Source organism: Vanacampus margaritifer, chromosome 8, assembly GCF_051991255.1.
Source record: "Vanacampus margaritifer isolate UIUO_Vmar chromosome 8, RoL_Vmar_1.0, whole genome shotgun sequence".
Taxonomy (NCBI): Eukaryota; Metazoa; Chordata; class Actinopteri; order Syngnathiformes; family Syngnathidae; genus Vanacampus; species Vanacampus margaritifer.
In genome coordinates, this window is record NC_135439.1 from 5,250,993 (window position 1) to 5,266,182 (window position 15,190).

At 45.2% G+C, this 15,190-nt stretch overlaps 1 protein-coding gene across 3 annotated transcripts in view; it reads left to right on the forward strand.

Moving 5' to 3' along the window:
* magi3b (membrane associated guanylate kinase, WW and PDZ domain containing 3b) overlaps positions 1-15,190 on the forward strand; it is a 143,617-nt gene that overhangs the window by 109,972 nt on the left and 18,455 nt on the right. For all 3 annotated transcript variants that reach the window (XM_077572867.1, XM_077572868.1, XM_077572869.1), the window contains exons 5-10: positions 3,919-4,081; positions 4,480-4,559; positions 5,384-5,441; positions 8,118-8,218; positions 12,498-12,689; positions 14,265-14,906. In XM_077572867.1, the coding sequence (XP_077428993.1) occupies positions 3,919-4,081; positions 4,480-4,559; positions 5,384-5,441; positions 8,118-8,218; positions 12,498-12,689; positions 14,265-14,906 (1,236 nt within the window). The remainder of the gene's footprint in view (positions 1-3,918; positions 4,082-4,479; positions 4,560-5,383; positions 5,442-8,117; positions 8,219-12,497; positions 12,690-14,264; positions 14,907-15,190) is intronic.

Here is a 15,190-nt window from a genome sequence, read left to right on the forward strand (position 1 = left end):
CACTTTCAAATAAATAGAGCTAAAATATACTTGATGTAGCAATTATGCTAACACGAGCACATTAGTGGCACTCGAACATGAAATTGTGTTCCTCTCTGGACTAAATGAGTCCACTTCAAGTCCTAAAAGTACTTTGAAGCACCGTAAGTTGGAGGTTGACCTGTTCAGTTATACTGTATGCCGTTCATCGTTTAATACTTGTAGCCTTTTATGCAAATATAAAGTATGTTTGATGTAAACGCACATTAACATAAGCGCCTAGTGTTCAACCTTTGCAGAGGTGCCTTTCGAAAAGGCGCACCTTTTTATATTAATTTGAATGTGATGCTTCTTGATACTTGCGACAGCCGTTCGCACTGTGAAAATTGTCACATATTGAGCACGACACCCTGGCAGTTAGAGTGATAGAATTCAGATTCAAATGGAGGGAGAGAGGAAAAAATTAAGCCGATTTTGTCCTTTCTATTTATTTTTTTTACCTTGTTCTAACAGCGCGGGCTCACGCTGCTGCTTACTCAGCTGCACCGAGAATCCACACAAATCCACAGTGTTTATCCAACAGCTTGCTCATATTTGACCCTAAATACACACACACACAAAACAAAAGAGAACTGCGCCCGCCCTGACGCGCTTTTTATGGCCAGCGAACGACGGCTCTGCTTCAATTGGTGTCCCGTTGCTCTCAGGGCGGCCATAGATGGGCAGAGTTATGGTCGGATTGAGAAAGAGGTTCATGGAAAATATGAGCGTTAAGTCTCTCAACTCTTGACATGTAAGCGTCTGACCAGCCCCTCCTCCCCCAACCCTTCCGTGGTCCTTCTGTTAAGTCTGGCAGGGCACTTGAGGTCACAGCGAGGCTGTGACCTCTCTCGGTGTGGGCCCCTGAAGCAGTTCTGTTCACATTGGTACACGATGATCTGGCTTCGGAGGCTGGAATATGATAACTGTGTCTGCTCTGTAAATAGTCTGCTTGCGCAATCGTCAGCCAATCAACAGGCTGCACTCGGCCTTGCTCCGCGGCGGTTACAATTGGTCGGTTACTTGTCTGCACCAAACGGGATTGTTGGGCCAAGACTGACCTTTGACTTGACTCGGCTTTGTGCGCTCTGACTTGACTTGGACTCAGACTTTTGTGACTTGGACTTGACTTAGATTCGGACCTTTGTGACTCGAACCTGACTTGGACTCAGACTTTGTGCGCTCTGACTTGACTAAGACTTTTGTTACTTTGAATTGACTCAAAGTTTGTGCACTCTGACTTGACTTGACCTCAGACTTTTGTAACTTTGACTTGACTTGGACTCTGACTTTGTGCGCTCTGACTTTGTGCGCTCTGACTTGACTTGAACTCAGACTTTTGTGACTTTGACTTGACTTGGATTCGGACCTCTGTGACTCAAACCTGACTTGGACTCAGACCTAGTTGACTCCGACTTGACTCAGACTTTTGTTACTTTGAATTGACTCAAAGTTTGTGCACTCTGACTTGACTTGAACTCAGACTTTTGTAACTTTGACTTGACTTGGACTCTGACTTTGTGCGCTCTGACTTGACTTGAACTCAGACTTTTGTGACTTTGACTTGACTTGGATTCGGACCTCTGTGACTCGAACCTGACTTGGACTCAGACCTTGTTGACTCCGACTTGACTCCGACTTTTGTTACTTTGAATTGACTCAAAGTTTGTGCACTCTGACTTGACTTGAACTCAGACTTTTGTGACTTTGACTTGACTTGGACTCTGACTTTGTGCGCTCTGACTTGACTTGAACTCAGACTTTTGTGACTTTGACTTGACTTGGATTCGGACCTCTGTGACTCGAACCTGACTTGGACTCAGACCTTGTTGACTCCGACTTTTGTTACTTTGAATTGACTCAAAGCTTGTGCACTCTGACTTGACTCAGACTTTCGTGACTTGACTTCGATTCGGACCTCTGTGACTCAAAACTTACTTGGACTCAAACCTTGTGGACTTTGACTTGACTTGGACTCGGACTTTGTGCGCTCTGACTTGACTTGGACTCAGACTTTTGTGACTTGGACTTGACTTAGATTCGGACCTCTGTGACTCGAACCTGACTTGGACTCAGACCTTGGTGACTCCGACTTGACTCCGACTTTTGTTACTTTGAATTGACTCAAAGCTTGTGCACTCTGACTTGACTCAGACTTTCGTGACTTGACTTCGATTCGGACCTCTGTGACTCAAAACTTACTTGGACTCAAACCTTGTGGACTTTGACTTGACTTGGACTCGGACTTTGTGCGCTCTGACTTGACTTGGACTCAGACTTTTGTGACTTGGACTTGACTTAGATTCGGACCTCTGTGACTCGAACCTGACTTGGACTCAGACCTTGGTGACTCCGACTTGACTCCGACTTTTGTTACTTTGAATTGACTCAAAGTTTGTGCACTCTGACTTGACTTGAACTCAGACTTTTGTGACTTTGACTTGACTTGGACTCTGACTTTGTGCGCTCTGACTTGACTTGAACTCAGACTTTTGTGACTTTGACTTGACTTGGATTCGGACCTCTGTGACTCGAACCTGACTTGGACTCAGACCTTGTTGACTCCGACTTTTGTTACTTTGAATTGACTCAAAGCTTGTGCACTCTGACTTGACTCAGACTTTCGTGACTTGACTTCGATTCGGACCTCTGTGACTCAAAACTTACTTGGACTCAAACCTTGTGGACTTTGACTTGACTTGGACTCGGACTTTGTGCGCTCTGACTTGACTTGAACTCAGACTTTTGTGACTTTGACTTGACTTGGATTCGGACCTCTGTGACTCGAACCTGACTTGGACTCAGACCTTGTTGACTCCGACTTTTGTTACTTTGAATTGACTCAAAGCTTGTGCACTCTGACTTGACTCAGACTTTCGTGACTTGACTTCGATTCGGACCTCTGTGACTCAAAACTTACTTGGACTCAAACCTTGTGGACTTTGACTTGACTTGGACTCGGACTTTGTGCGCTCTGACTTGACTTGGACTCAGACTTTTGTGACTTGGACTTGACTTGGATTCGGACCTCTGTGACTCGAACCTGACTTGGACTCAGACCTTGTTGACTCCGACTTTTGTTACTTTGAATTGACTCAAAGCTTGTGCACTCTGACTTGACTCAGACTTTCGTGACTTGACTTCGATTCGGACCTCTGTGACTCAAAACTTACTTGGACTCAGACCTTGTGGACTTTGACTTGACTTGGCCTCTGTCTGACTTGGACTCAATAAAGATGGACTTGACGGCGTCCCTGGTCAGCAGTGTAACCAACATGAAAACCAATGTGCCGTCTTCATTTCCGTTTTAAAATACCGCTTGTTGTTTGTCCATGTCTGGAAATAAAATCTGAACTGTTAATCTTTAGATCTCAAAACCACAGAAGAAAATCAAATAATTGGCCTCACTCTCCTAATCCTTTTACAGGCCATTTTTTTTTGCAACATGTCTGTTGTGTGTGCCACATGAAAAGACGAGGGTGATCCTTTTATAACAGCATCTGAAGGTAAAAAGTACAGAGTGAATGAGGAGGGCTTTTAATGCACCACTTTTGTTTATTGGTGAATAATTTCTCATTAAATAGATGTAGTCTGTCAACAAATGGAGGCAATATTAGCATATTGAGGGAGTCTTGCAGGCTCAAATGGCCATTTTGGTTTGTGAAGTTCTGTATCTGTCTTTGCACCCCCCCCACCCCCACCCCCCACATACGTATAGGTATAAGCACTAACCGTGTGTGCACATGCAAATGCAAATCAGCCCTTGAGCGGGCAAACATGCGCCAGCACACGCATGTGTACAATGAAGCGCGTGGGCCCTTCCTCCTCGTAAGGGACGCTTCCGGGCGAACGTTTTTCCTTCTTCTGATCATTTCCTGATTTGTGCTTGGCGCCACGCAGAGCACAAGGCCGACTGGCGGCGAGCCGTGCCCAGCTACGCCCAGTCCAGCAGTTCCATGGACTTCCGCACGTGGAGCTCGCTTCCTCGCGACGACAGCCTGGAGCCGCTTCCGCTCAACTGGGAGATGGCTTACACCGAGACCGGCATGGTCTACTTCATCGAGTGAGTTGTCGCCGACAGTTCTTCGCTTGGTGGTTATTGATCGATTGTCCAGAGGTGGGAATGATTTTTAATTTAAAAAAATTAACACATTCGCTCCCTATTCACACCTGAGACACTGTAACATGAGTCACATAACACTGAGTTAGTAAAATTATTAAATGTGTCTGGACATTTTCACTTAGAGGTTAGCTCACTTTTGTTGCCAGGGGTTTAGCTATTACTGGCTGTATTTTGAGTTGAGGGTACAATACATTTTCACTGTTAGCTGCACATTGACGACTTTTCACTATGTCAAAGTCTCCTTTCTTCATTATTGTCCCATGAAAAGACAGAATTAAATATTTGCAAAAAAAACGTGAGGGGTTTACTCACTTTTGTCTGCTCTTTGTGCTCCGCAGTCACAACACCAAGACGACCACGTGGTTGGACCCCCGCTTGGCCAAGAAGGCGAAGCCCCCCGAGAAGTGCGAGGACGGAGGTGTGTGTCGTCAGCAAGTATGCGTCGCTAAACAGAAGCAAACGCTGTTAGCTAATGCTAATTTAGACATTAGTCATTTGCAGCTTTCTTAAGCTTTTGTTTTAATTCCCCAGTGCAAAGGACTCTCTTGCGTAAACGTTACCATTCCAGGATGGCGCAAAACTGCTGAACAGCAAACTAACTTTAAGTGCAAGAACTCATTTTGGAAATGTTTCAAAAATCAACTCACGAAAAAAGTTAGTATCATTTCGGTAGGCTCAACTGGGTGATGTCTGCCATCTAGTGGTGAATCGTATTATTACAACTGCAGTTCTACATATTAGCAGTTTGATGGGTTTATTTCATTATATTTTCATATTTTTGATTTTCCCCAGTTTTTCCAGGATTGTTTTTTTCACGTGCTGCCCTACACAAACAAATACATGAGCTCACTTTGATGAATTTCATATGTGGCACACACACACACGCCCATCTCAGGATACTAATAGAGGACTTAAGTGCACCCCGAGCTTCAACCCAACCAGTGGGACTCTCCCAGCCTGTTATTTTATTTTTTTTAATGGATTATTTCAGCAGGCAGAAGGAAGTGGAGCTCTCTGAAAAGCTTCCTCTTGCATGAAGAGCTTCTTTCTCTCTCTCTCTCTCTTTGTTCCCTCCTTCTGCCTCATGTGTTCATCAGGGGCTTTGCATCCGAGCCCGCTTGCTCGAAATGTTCTCTAAATGATCCCGGGCTGCTTCCAAGTCAAACAACATGAGACCCTGATGATGCTTGTCTTTTAAACACGCTGCTTCTCCCCCCCCCCCCCCTCTCTCTCTTTCTGCAGAGTTACCTTACGGCTGGGAGGAAATTGACGACCCGCAGTACGGCACGTACTACGTGGAGTAAGTCTTATTGATTCATGCCTTTTTTTCCCCAGCACGCCGGCGGGCTCGCTGGCAAACGGCGCGCTTTGACGCGTCGCCTCCTTGCAGATGCACGCAAACCCAATTTCAAAAGTGAGCGCATACCACGTGGCGTAGTAGCGTACATTAGCCACGCACGGCCGTCCATGCATCAATATATACCGGCTAAAAAAAAAAATGCTTCTAGCGGTAGCCTCCTTTCTATTGTAATATTATGATTCAACTGCCCATGCGTTACATGTGTAATTAATGTGTAATAACATGTTGTTACAATATGTAATGTTACACATTCACATGTCTACTATTGCAGTTTTCATATGAAATAAGATTCATCTTTACTAGTGCACATGTATTAGGCAAATGTGCAACTCATGAACTATTACAATAAATCCAGCGATTATCAAAGTGTAATGCGTGTACCTACCACTAGAGCAGTGGTTCTCAAATGGGGGTACGTGAAGACACTCCAGGGGGGAAAAATATATATTTTTAAAGTATATGTAAATGTTTCGGATTCTTTTTTTTTATTCAGCAGGCTATTCAATTTCAGTGTCCTAAAAACTCTCTCCCATACCAGAATGGTTCGACTCAACTTGTCATATGCCGCCTAGAATCACCTGCCAATCACTCAAAAACTTTATTTGAAATTTAGTTAATTATCTCTTTTTGAGAACACAGCTTTGCTATGATTCCTCAAGATGACACTTGATGTTGATAATAATGTGTATGTGCACAAATCTTTATTTATAATTAATTATGTATTTCTTTCTTCTTTTTAGTTACAGTTTATCCTTTTATTTCCAAATAGTTAAGAGACCACATAAATACAAATAGTTTGAAGGTTGTTGTTTATCTCAATTAGAAATGCTTTGCGCTGGTTAGCGGGTACTTGGCTGAAAAAAAAAAGTATTTTACAGGGGGTAGGTACTACGCCACTGAGAAAAGGTTGAGAACCGCTGCGCTAGAGGTAGGTGTGCTCCCTCTAGTGGTACACAAAAGAATAACTGATTTTTTTTTTTTAAACTGCGTACATAAATAAATGTAAGGCAGTGCAACAATCGATGCAATCAATTTTTACACTCCACAATTACACAAAATTGGCATAGTTGTAAAAAAAATATTATTATTATTATTATTATAAAAATATTAATACTAATTTTAAGTTCTTTTGCAGCTTGCACACATGAGTTTCTCCACCCCGTCAAAGCAAAGAAAAATATTTTATTATTATTATTTTTAATGATTTATAACAATTTATAAGTGTAGTTATTTACACATACCATACTTGAATGTATACATTTTCACCCTCACTCCACTAATGTACCGACACTACCACTAATCACCATCAAACCAAGCAAGCGATGTCATTTCCGTGTAGAGCGCACACGTGACGTTTGCATGTCACGGGATGTTAATGTTTAAAAAACAAACATTAGCAATCCAGCACGCGTCCGCTTGCATCCCTCCCACAGTAGTCAGTAGAGTGGGGGCTTTAGGACCCAGATGCGGGAAGGCAGAGGTGCAGTCCAAAAAAGAGGTTTTAATTTCTAATCAAAAAGCTAACTTCAAAGTGCAAAATAAACGGAACTAACAAAACATGAAGCTAAACCTGGCAAAACAACTTAGGCAAACCTAACAGCATGACATGGATCCTGATCAGAAGGTCAGCGTGACGTGGCGAATGACTTACGACAGTGGCAACAATGAACCGACACAGACAGGGGGGAGACAACCGACTAAATACACCAACACTAATGACATAACAAGACACACCTGGCTGAGGGCACTGATTGGATGACACATGAGGGTAATGGGGAAAGGTGGACACAATCAGGGATCAGGGTTGACAAAGACACCAAACAAGGAAGGGCAAGTGACCTGAAACGAGAGGAGTCAGACTTTTCACAATAAAACAGGAAATGACAAGACAAGGGGAAAACACAAGGAAAACAGAAGCTAAACATGACAGGGAGTAAACAAGACTGAAAATAAACATGACACCGCCTAATGTAAAAAGCCCGCAAGGAAGAGCAGATGATCAGAAGTCCCCCGCTTTTTGAGCGCAAATTCAGTGTGGCCTCCGCAGGCTTTGTGGCAGAGGGATTTTTCCACATTAGGTGGGGTGATTAAAAAAATAAAAAATAAAAATAAAAAAGGGAGAGCACTCGGCATTTTCTTGGTCAGCCTGTGGGCGGAATCCTACGAGGTCGCCGTGACAGCGCTGAGATGTTGTTTGGGCAAGCAGAGTGGACGCGAGCTAGATGGAGAGCTTCAGCTTGACAACAGCTCGCCTTGGAACAACGGCTTTTGCTTTGCCCTGCCAGGGAGGCCAACAGGCAATTTAGCTTGTTTTTCCACCAGCGGCCGCTTAGCGAGGGGGGGGGGGGGGGGAGTTCATTTCCTACAATATTAAATGGCTGAATGCCATTACAGAAGGAGGCCAGCCGGCCTTTGCTGTACGTGCGCTGTGTTATTAATGTGCGGATTAATAATAACCGGTGCCGTCGGCTTCGTTTACGGCGAGGGCGCATGCATAATTGACGGCAGCAAAGCGACGCGGCGTGCTGGGCACGTATACATTATATACACTATACTGTATATTGTATGCGCACCTTTTTATGTACATCGGTAAGTACTCCCTTGTTTGTTTTGCAGCCACATCAACCAGAAAACCCAGTTTGAGAACCCGGTCCTGGAGGCCAAGAAGAGGCTCAGCCAGGGGACGGCCACCCTCCAGAAGGCCGCCACGTCTCATGGTAGCACGCAACACTTTTTAGCATCTGAATTTGATCATCGTAATTAATCGCATGACTTCAATAGTTATACGATTAATCGCAAATTTTACATCTGTTCTAAATGTACAGTAAAGTATTTTTTCTAAGCTTTCATACTCTTGTTAACGTAAAAGTGGAAAAAAAAATGTTAAACTAATACAAATATGGCTGCATCTTTTAGTCATTGATACGGTAATTTTATAATAATTCTTCAAATGTAGTTAATATTACTAAGATGTACTGTACAGTAAAAAATGAGTGTAATATTGATTTGTGTTGAGGTAATTTTTCTGCCACTAGATGGCATAGTTGTTTTTGTAAGACATTGGTGACAGCTCTTCTCATTTTAGGAGTTTTCTAATCTTTAACATGAAGTAACTTGTGACATTTTTCAAATTTTAAAATACAACTCGAACCCAATCACAAATGTATGCATTATTATTACATTTATTACTGCTCAATTTTGAAGTGGACATGTCTGCTGCATTAATCACACGTAAAAAAAAAAAAAAGTGCCTTTAAATCAACTCAAAATTAAATTAACTTCAATTAACGCACTCATTTTGACACCTCTAATCTCAACATGTACAGTACATACTTTTGGTGTCTGTGTAATTTTAATGGGTCAGGGGCTACTTGATATTCTTGAGACATCCAAAAGTCAGGCCTCTGCTGACTTTGATTGGAGGAGAGGAAGGTCTCCGTATTCCCGTAAGTGAGTTCCAGTGGCCGCATTGGCCACAGTGCAAAAAGACAAACTATTCAACCCACCAAACTCAATAAAAGTCCTGTGAAAGTGCTAGAAGACATTGCGGCTGATCTAAACTAGCCTGGCTTAAACACACCGCTAAGTTTCTGCACTATAATTGTACTTTAATTACTTTGGCTGTTCCGTGTGCACACTTGACTTTCTGTCCCAGTGTGATGAATGCGGGTTCACGCAGGTCGGCAACCTTCAATTAACTTGAAACGTGATTGCCAAGGTGAGTTGTTTGTTCCTAACGTATGCTGCCGATTTATTTTCGGTCCGTGCGCCATTAAGCGGCTCCTCTGTAGCTTTTTAACTCAGGGACGGGAGCAGTCCATTAGGAAGGATGTGTCGTGGATTACATTGCAACGGGCCGCTCGCAAATGCAGGGATTCCGGGAGTGTGAACACGCGTGGGGGCACGGGGGTGGTGGGCTTTCAGCCAGCTAAAAACAGCTGTCGGAAAACAACGCATCAGACGGGACCGAGCATAATCAGACAAGCCGCCATCCCCCCGCACACACACACAAACACACACGCACAGGTGTGCAGGGACTGATGAAACCGCTTTCGATCCTCCGATTACCAATGATGCAACTTGACAAGCGTATCACACTACAGCTGCGATGCAACCGCAACATCACCAATGACTTGTTATTACACATTAATTACACATGTATTACTAAACTTGTACTTTGCTCATTGGCATGCAGTACAAAAGTGTACTATAAGTGCGTACTATGTATGCACTAACACACTAACACAGCTTTGACTCACTCTAGGAATCTAAACACTATGTCACAAATCAAATATATTGTAAATATGAAAACTAAAGCCTACTGACTGTCATGTGACGTGTGAGTGATTGAGGGATGGCGAACCCAAATGCAGGAGAATAAGGTGTGGGGTACTTTAATGAAAACAGAGGGAAAAAGGTGAGCAGACAACCATGACTTGATCGGACTTGACTGGACTGGTCGCCATGACTGGACAGGACGTGACTGGACTGGTCGCCATGACTGGACAGGACATGACTAGACTGGTAACCATGACTGGAACGAGCGCAACGTGACCTGATTTGCCTTGACTTGACTTGCTGTGGAGTGGCTATGACTATGGCTGGGGCAATGGCTTGGCTGTGGCTGTGACAACGGCTACTTAGTTGTGACGAGGACGACTTGGCTGTGATGAGGACGACTTGGCTGTGATGAGGACGACTTGGCTGGGAGGAGGACGACATAGCTGTGACAAAGACTTGGCTGTGACTGTGACAATGGCTACTTGGCTGTGACGAGGACGACTTGGCTGTGATGAGGACGACTTGGCTGGGAGGAGGACGACATAGCTGTGACGAAGACTTGGCTGTGACGATCACTTGGCTGTGGCTGTGACAATGGCTACTTGGCTGTGACGAGGATGACATAGCTGTGACGAAGACTTGGCTTTTACGATGACTTGGCTGTGGCTGTGACAATGGCTACTTGGCTGTGACGAGGATGACTTGGCCGGGACGAGGACGACATAGCTGTGACGAAGACTTGGCTGTGACGAAGACTTGGCTGTGACAATGGCTACTTGGCTGTGACGAGGACGACATAGCTGTGACGAAGACTTGGCTGTGACGAAGACTTGGCTGTGACGAGGACTTGGCTGTGGCTGTAACAATGGCTACTTGGCTGTGACAATGGCTACTTGGCTGTGACGAGGACGACATTGCTGTGACGAAGACTTGGCTTTTACGATGACTTGGCTGTGGCTGTGACAATGGCTACTTGGCTGTGACGAGGACGACTTGGCCGGGACGAGGACGACATAGCTGTGACGAAGACTTGGCTGTGACGAAGACTTGGCTGTGACGATGACTTGGCTGTGGCTGTGGCAATGGCTACTTGGCTGTGACGAGGACGACATAGCTGTGACGAAGACTTGGCTGTGACGAGGACTTGGCTGTGACAATGGCTACTTGGCTGTGACGAGGACGACATAGCTGTGACGAAGACTTGGCTGTGACGAGGACTTGGCTGTGGCTGTAACAATGGCTACTTGGCTGTGACGAAGACGACTTGGCCGGGACGAGGACGACATAGCTGTGATGAAGACTTGGCTGTGACGAAGACTTGGCTGTGGCTGTAACAATGGATACTTGGCTGTGACGAGGACGACTTGGCCGGGACGAGGACGACATAGCTGTGACGAAGACTTGGCTGTGACGAGGACTTGGCTGTGGCTGTGACAATGGCTACTTGGCTGTGACGAGGACGACATAGCTGTGACGAAGACTTGGCTGTGACGATGACTTGGCTGTGACGAGGACTTGGCTGTGATGAAGTACTTGGCTGTGACAAGACGAGACACACAAACTTCCACACGTAACATCGACAATGCACCCACACCGACTGGACAAACGCAACAGACTAAATACACCAACACTAATGAGACACACCTGGGGAAGGGAAGACGTGGTTAAACATATTGAGACAAGGGAAGAAACCAGGAACACATGACAAAAACACCAACCACAGACAAAAATAAGAACACCCATAACAGACAAAATCCCAGAACCGAAACATGACACTGACTGACTAAAATGAAGCACATTGTACTTTTTTCCCCCAAATTGCAGCCTTTGAAATTTGAATTGCATTCTACTACATTTTGATGTTGGTTTGAATTCAGATCTAGTCTGATGGTACTATTGCACATATATGATTTCACTTGTGCATACCCACTTCCACCATTAACTCTCGTCCTCCTCCTTTACCTCAACCAGACAGTCAAATAGTCATTTACACAGAAGAAGAAGCGCAACAAATCCGCGCCGAGTTTATCAAGCAATTTGAATGCGATTATGCAAATGAGCGGCGCCTGATCCACGCGGCAACAGCGTGCGGACATCTGGAGTCCGCGGCGGCTGTGATAAAAGCGCCCTCGCTGGCTGCCGCGCACGCTCGCGCTGGATGTTTTTAACTGCTCAACCGTTTGATAGAATGAGAACGCCGGCATTTAAATTCCTCGCACACTGCTCGCAAACTTACAGAGCGCTCGGAAAAAACCCAAAGGACGCAAGGAAGGTGGGGGGGAATGTATACGACTGTGTGCAAATATACCGACTAATTCAGCCAATTTGGGATTTTGATCATGATGGTTACACGCTTCTTGTTTACCTCCGAGGTTAAATAATCGGTCTATCCGTCATTTATATCCTCTTATCCCAGTCGGGGTCACCTGGAGGCTGCAAATGAAAGGCCGGGTGCGCCCTGGACTGGTCACGTGTCCATCACATGACTGATCACACTCACATTGAGACATAAAGACGATTTTACGATCTTCAAAGTGTATTCAACTGTGGTTTAAGATGAATGTCCTGAATTAATCAGATATGTGTCGCTCGAAATGATATCAGCGTTAAATCACAATTGGACACCTGTACCTGCAGTGTAAATCGCCGCACACATCGGGACAAAAGTATCTAGACACCACCAGGAAGTGAATTATTCCCATTTGCGTCCCACAGGCAAGAGCGGCGTGCCGGGCTTCACCGCCGACCCGAACCAGCTGAAGGGCGACTTGTACCGCACGGCGCTGAAGAAAAGCTCGCAGGGCTTCGGCTTCACCATCATCGGCGGCGACCGCACCGACGAGTTTCTGCAAGTGAAAAACGTCTTCAGTGACGGCCCCGCCGCCCACGACAACAAAATGGCATCCGGTAAGGAACACGAAGCCAAGCAAGAGTTTACCAAAAAGCGATGACTTATTATAGCTTACATGGTGTTGTTTGGCTGAAAGGTCTTGGAGAGGTGATTCAAAAGAATCCTGGTCTGGAGTTAGAACCCTGTTCTGTGTCATCAAGCCTAACCTGTACCCTAAAACTAACTCTAACCCTAATTGCAGCTTTCCTACCTATTTATGCCAATGTTATGCCCAACCTCAACCTGCCCAAAGACCCCCACCCTGATAACTCTTTGACTGCCAAAAACGTTAAATAACGTTTAGTAAAATCCTATGGAGGAGTGCCAAAGACGTTAAAAGACGTTTTTTTTTTCAAAACAGGTGAAACTAACCATTTTCTATTGTTGATTACTCAAAAACGGAATAAGGTAGAAACAAACTTTTTTTTCTGATGGAAGATGAGAGTCCAATCTTTTTTTGGCAGTATGTGCGTTTCCATAGTCCAAACACATAATTTTCTATGGACCTTGAAAGATCAGTCAAAATGCTTAAAATCGGCTGGCACCCACGGCATCCCTTTTCTGAAAACGTCTGGCAGTCAAAGAGATATACCGCAGGTATAGAAATTATCAGCAAAACCCCCCGAGTACTGTGATGGGTCTCATCTCAATATTCTAAAACTGACCCTTCCTTGCCAAATAAGTTGCCATAATACCGACCCCGAACGCCCAGAATCTGTGCCCGGGAATGGTGTTTCAATCTGGGGTACGAAAATTGGAGCTACATGATTTTGGACCATGGAAGGTTTAGATCCAAATTTGGTACTGAATGTGGTACGGCGACAAATTAATTAATTTTCAATTAATTATCAACATAACTCCTTTACTAAACTTTAACCATTACCACAACAATTTCAATGATTATGTTGTAAATGATACAACGTGGAAGGAATTATGAACAGTTCTAAATAGCAGTCAGTGATGGGCACAAAATCTTCGGACTTCTGCTAAAAAGCAGGGATAGACAGGCCGATTATTGGCGCCGATTTTGGGCATTTTGACCAATATCGGTCTCAGCCTTTTCTAAAAAATGAAACTTAGCTATATTCTAATGCTAATTGCTGCAAAATGGAAACAGAAATATTTTTTTCCTGATGAAAGAAGAGACTTTAATCTTTCTTTTAATAGGTTCCATGTTTTTATAGCAATAGAACACAATATTGCAAAATCAGTCAAAATCCAGTAAAGCAGCCGGGAGCGAAGGGGGTTGCTTCAGTGAAAATGGCTGGAAGTGAATGAGTTCAGTATTTTACTAGTCTGTGATCGTCAATGAATTGTTGGTAGGCGATAATACAAGAACCGGAACAGTTGAATATTGTAAACAGGGCTGCGTTCCAAAACATTAGCCTAACACTTGTCTGTGTATCACTTGCTCTTCTGACCTTGACATTCATTGCCTCGCTACCGCGCGCGAATCTGCCGAGATGTGATGAAGGGGAGCTGCCTCCGCGATACCATCAAAGAAGATTGATGAGCCGCGGAACATTTCAAAGCGAGAATCTCGGTGACAGCGGAAGAAATGTGGCTTGATTTCACTCTTCTTGCATTTTTAGGTGACGTGATCGTGGAGATTAACGGCTTGTGCGTTCTGGGGAAAACCCATCCGGAGGTGGTGCAGATGTTCCAGTCCATTCCCGTCAACCAGTACGTGGACATGGTCCTCTGCCGCGGCTACGCGCTTCCCCCAGACGTGGACCTGGGCGGCGACGACCCTCCGCCGCCGCCGCCACCTCCTCCGGCGAACCACCCCCCGCCGGCGCTGCACGGCGGCGAGGTGGTGACGGCCGTGCCGCTCATCAACGGGCAGCCGCTGTTGGTGAAAGGCAACGTCCTGCACGGGTCCTCGCAGGAGCTCCACTACGTCACCACCGACGCCAGCGGGAGGCCGGTTGTCGCCGCCTTGCCCAACGGAAGGCAGGGCGAGTCGGCCGCCACCGGGATGCTGCAACCCGAGCTGGCGAGCGTGCCGCTGATCAAGGGGCCGGGCGGATTCGGATTCGCCATCGCCGACTGCCCGCTGGGGCAGAAGGTGAAGATGATCCTGGACGGCCAGTGGTGCCGCGGCCTTCAGAAAGGGGACGTCATCAAGGAGATCAACCGGCAGAATGTGCAAACGCTGAGCCACGCGCAGGTGGTGGACATCCTCAAAGACTTCCCTGTGGGCAGTGAGGTCGACGTGCTTGTTCTGCGTGGAGGTAAGGTGGCCATTTTTCAGGTTTCATCTTCCGAAATCTTTGAGAAGCTATCAGGAAATGGCCTTGCCAAACTGCTGGCATACATTTGTGTCAAATGGCGGCAGTTGATGGATTCGGGGTCCCTCAGGAGTCTAGTCTAAGTCCTCAGTTTTTGACAGTCTCCACAAAAGAGAGTCTGAGATATAATACTCAACGAACTAGCTTAGTTTTATGTAAAAAAAAAAATGTATATAATAATTCTGGTTGTCAAAACCAGTCCGTTAATTTTGACTTAATTTAAAGTT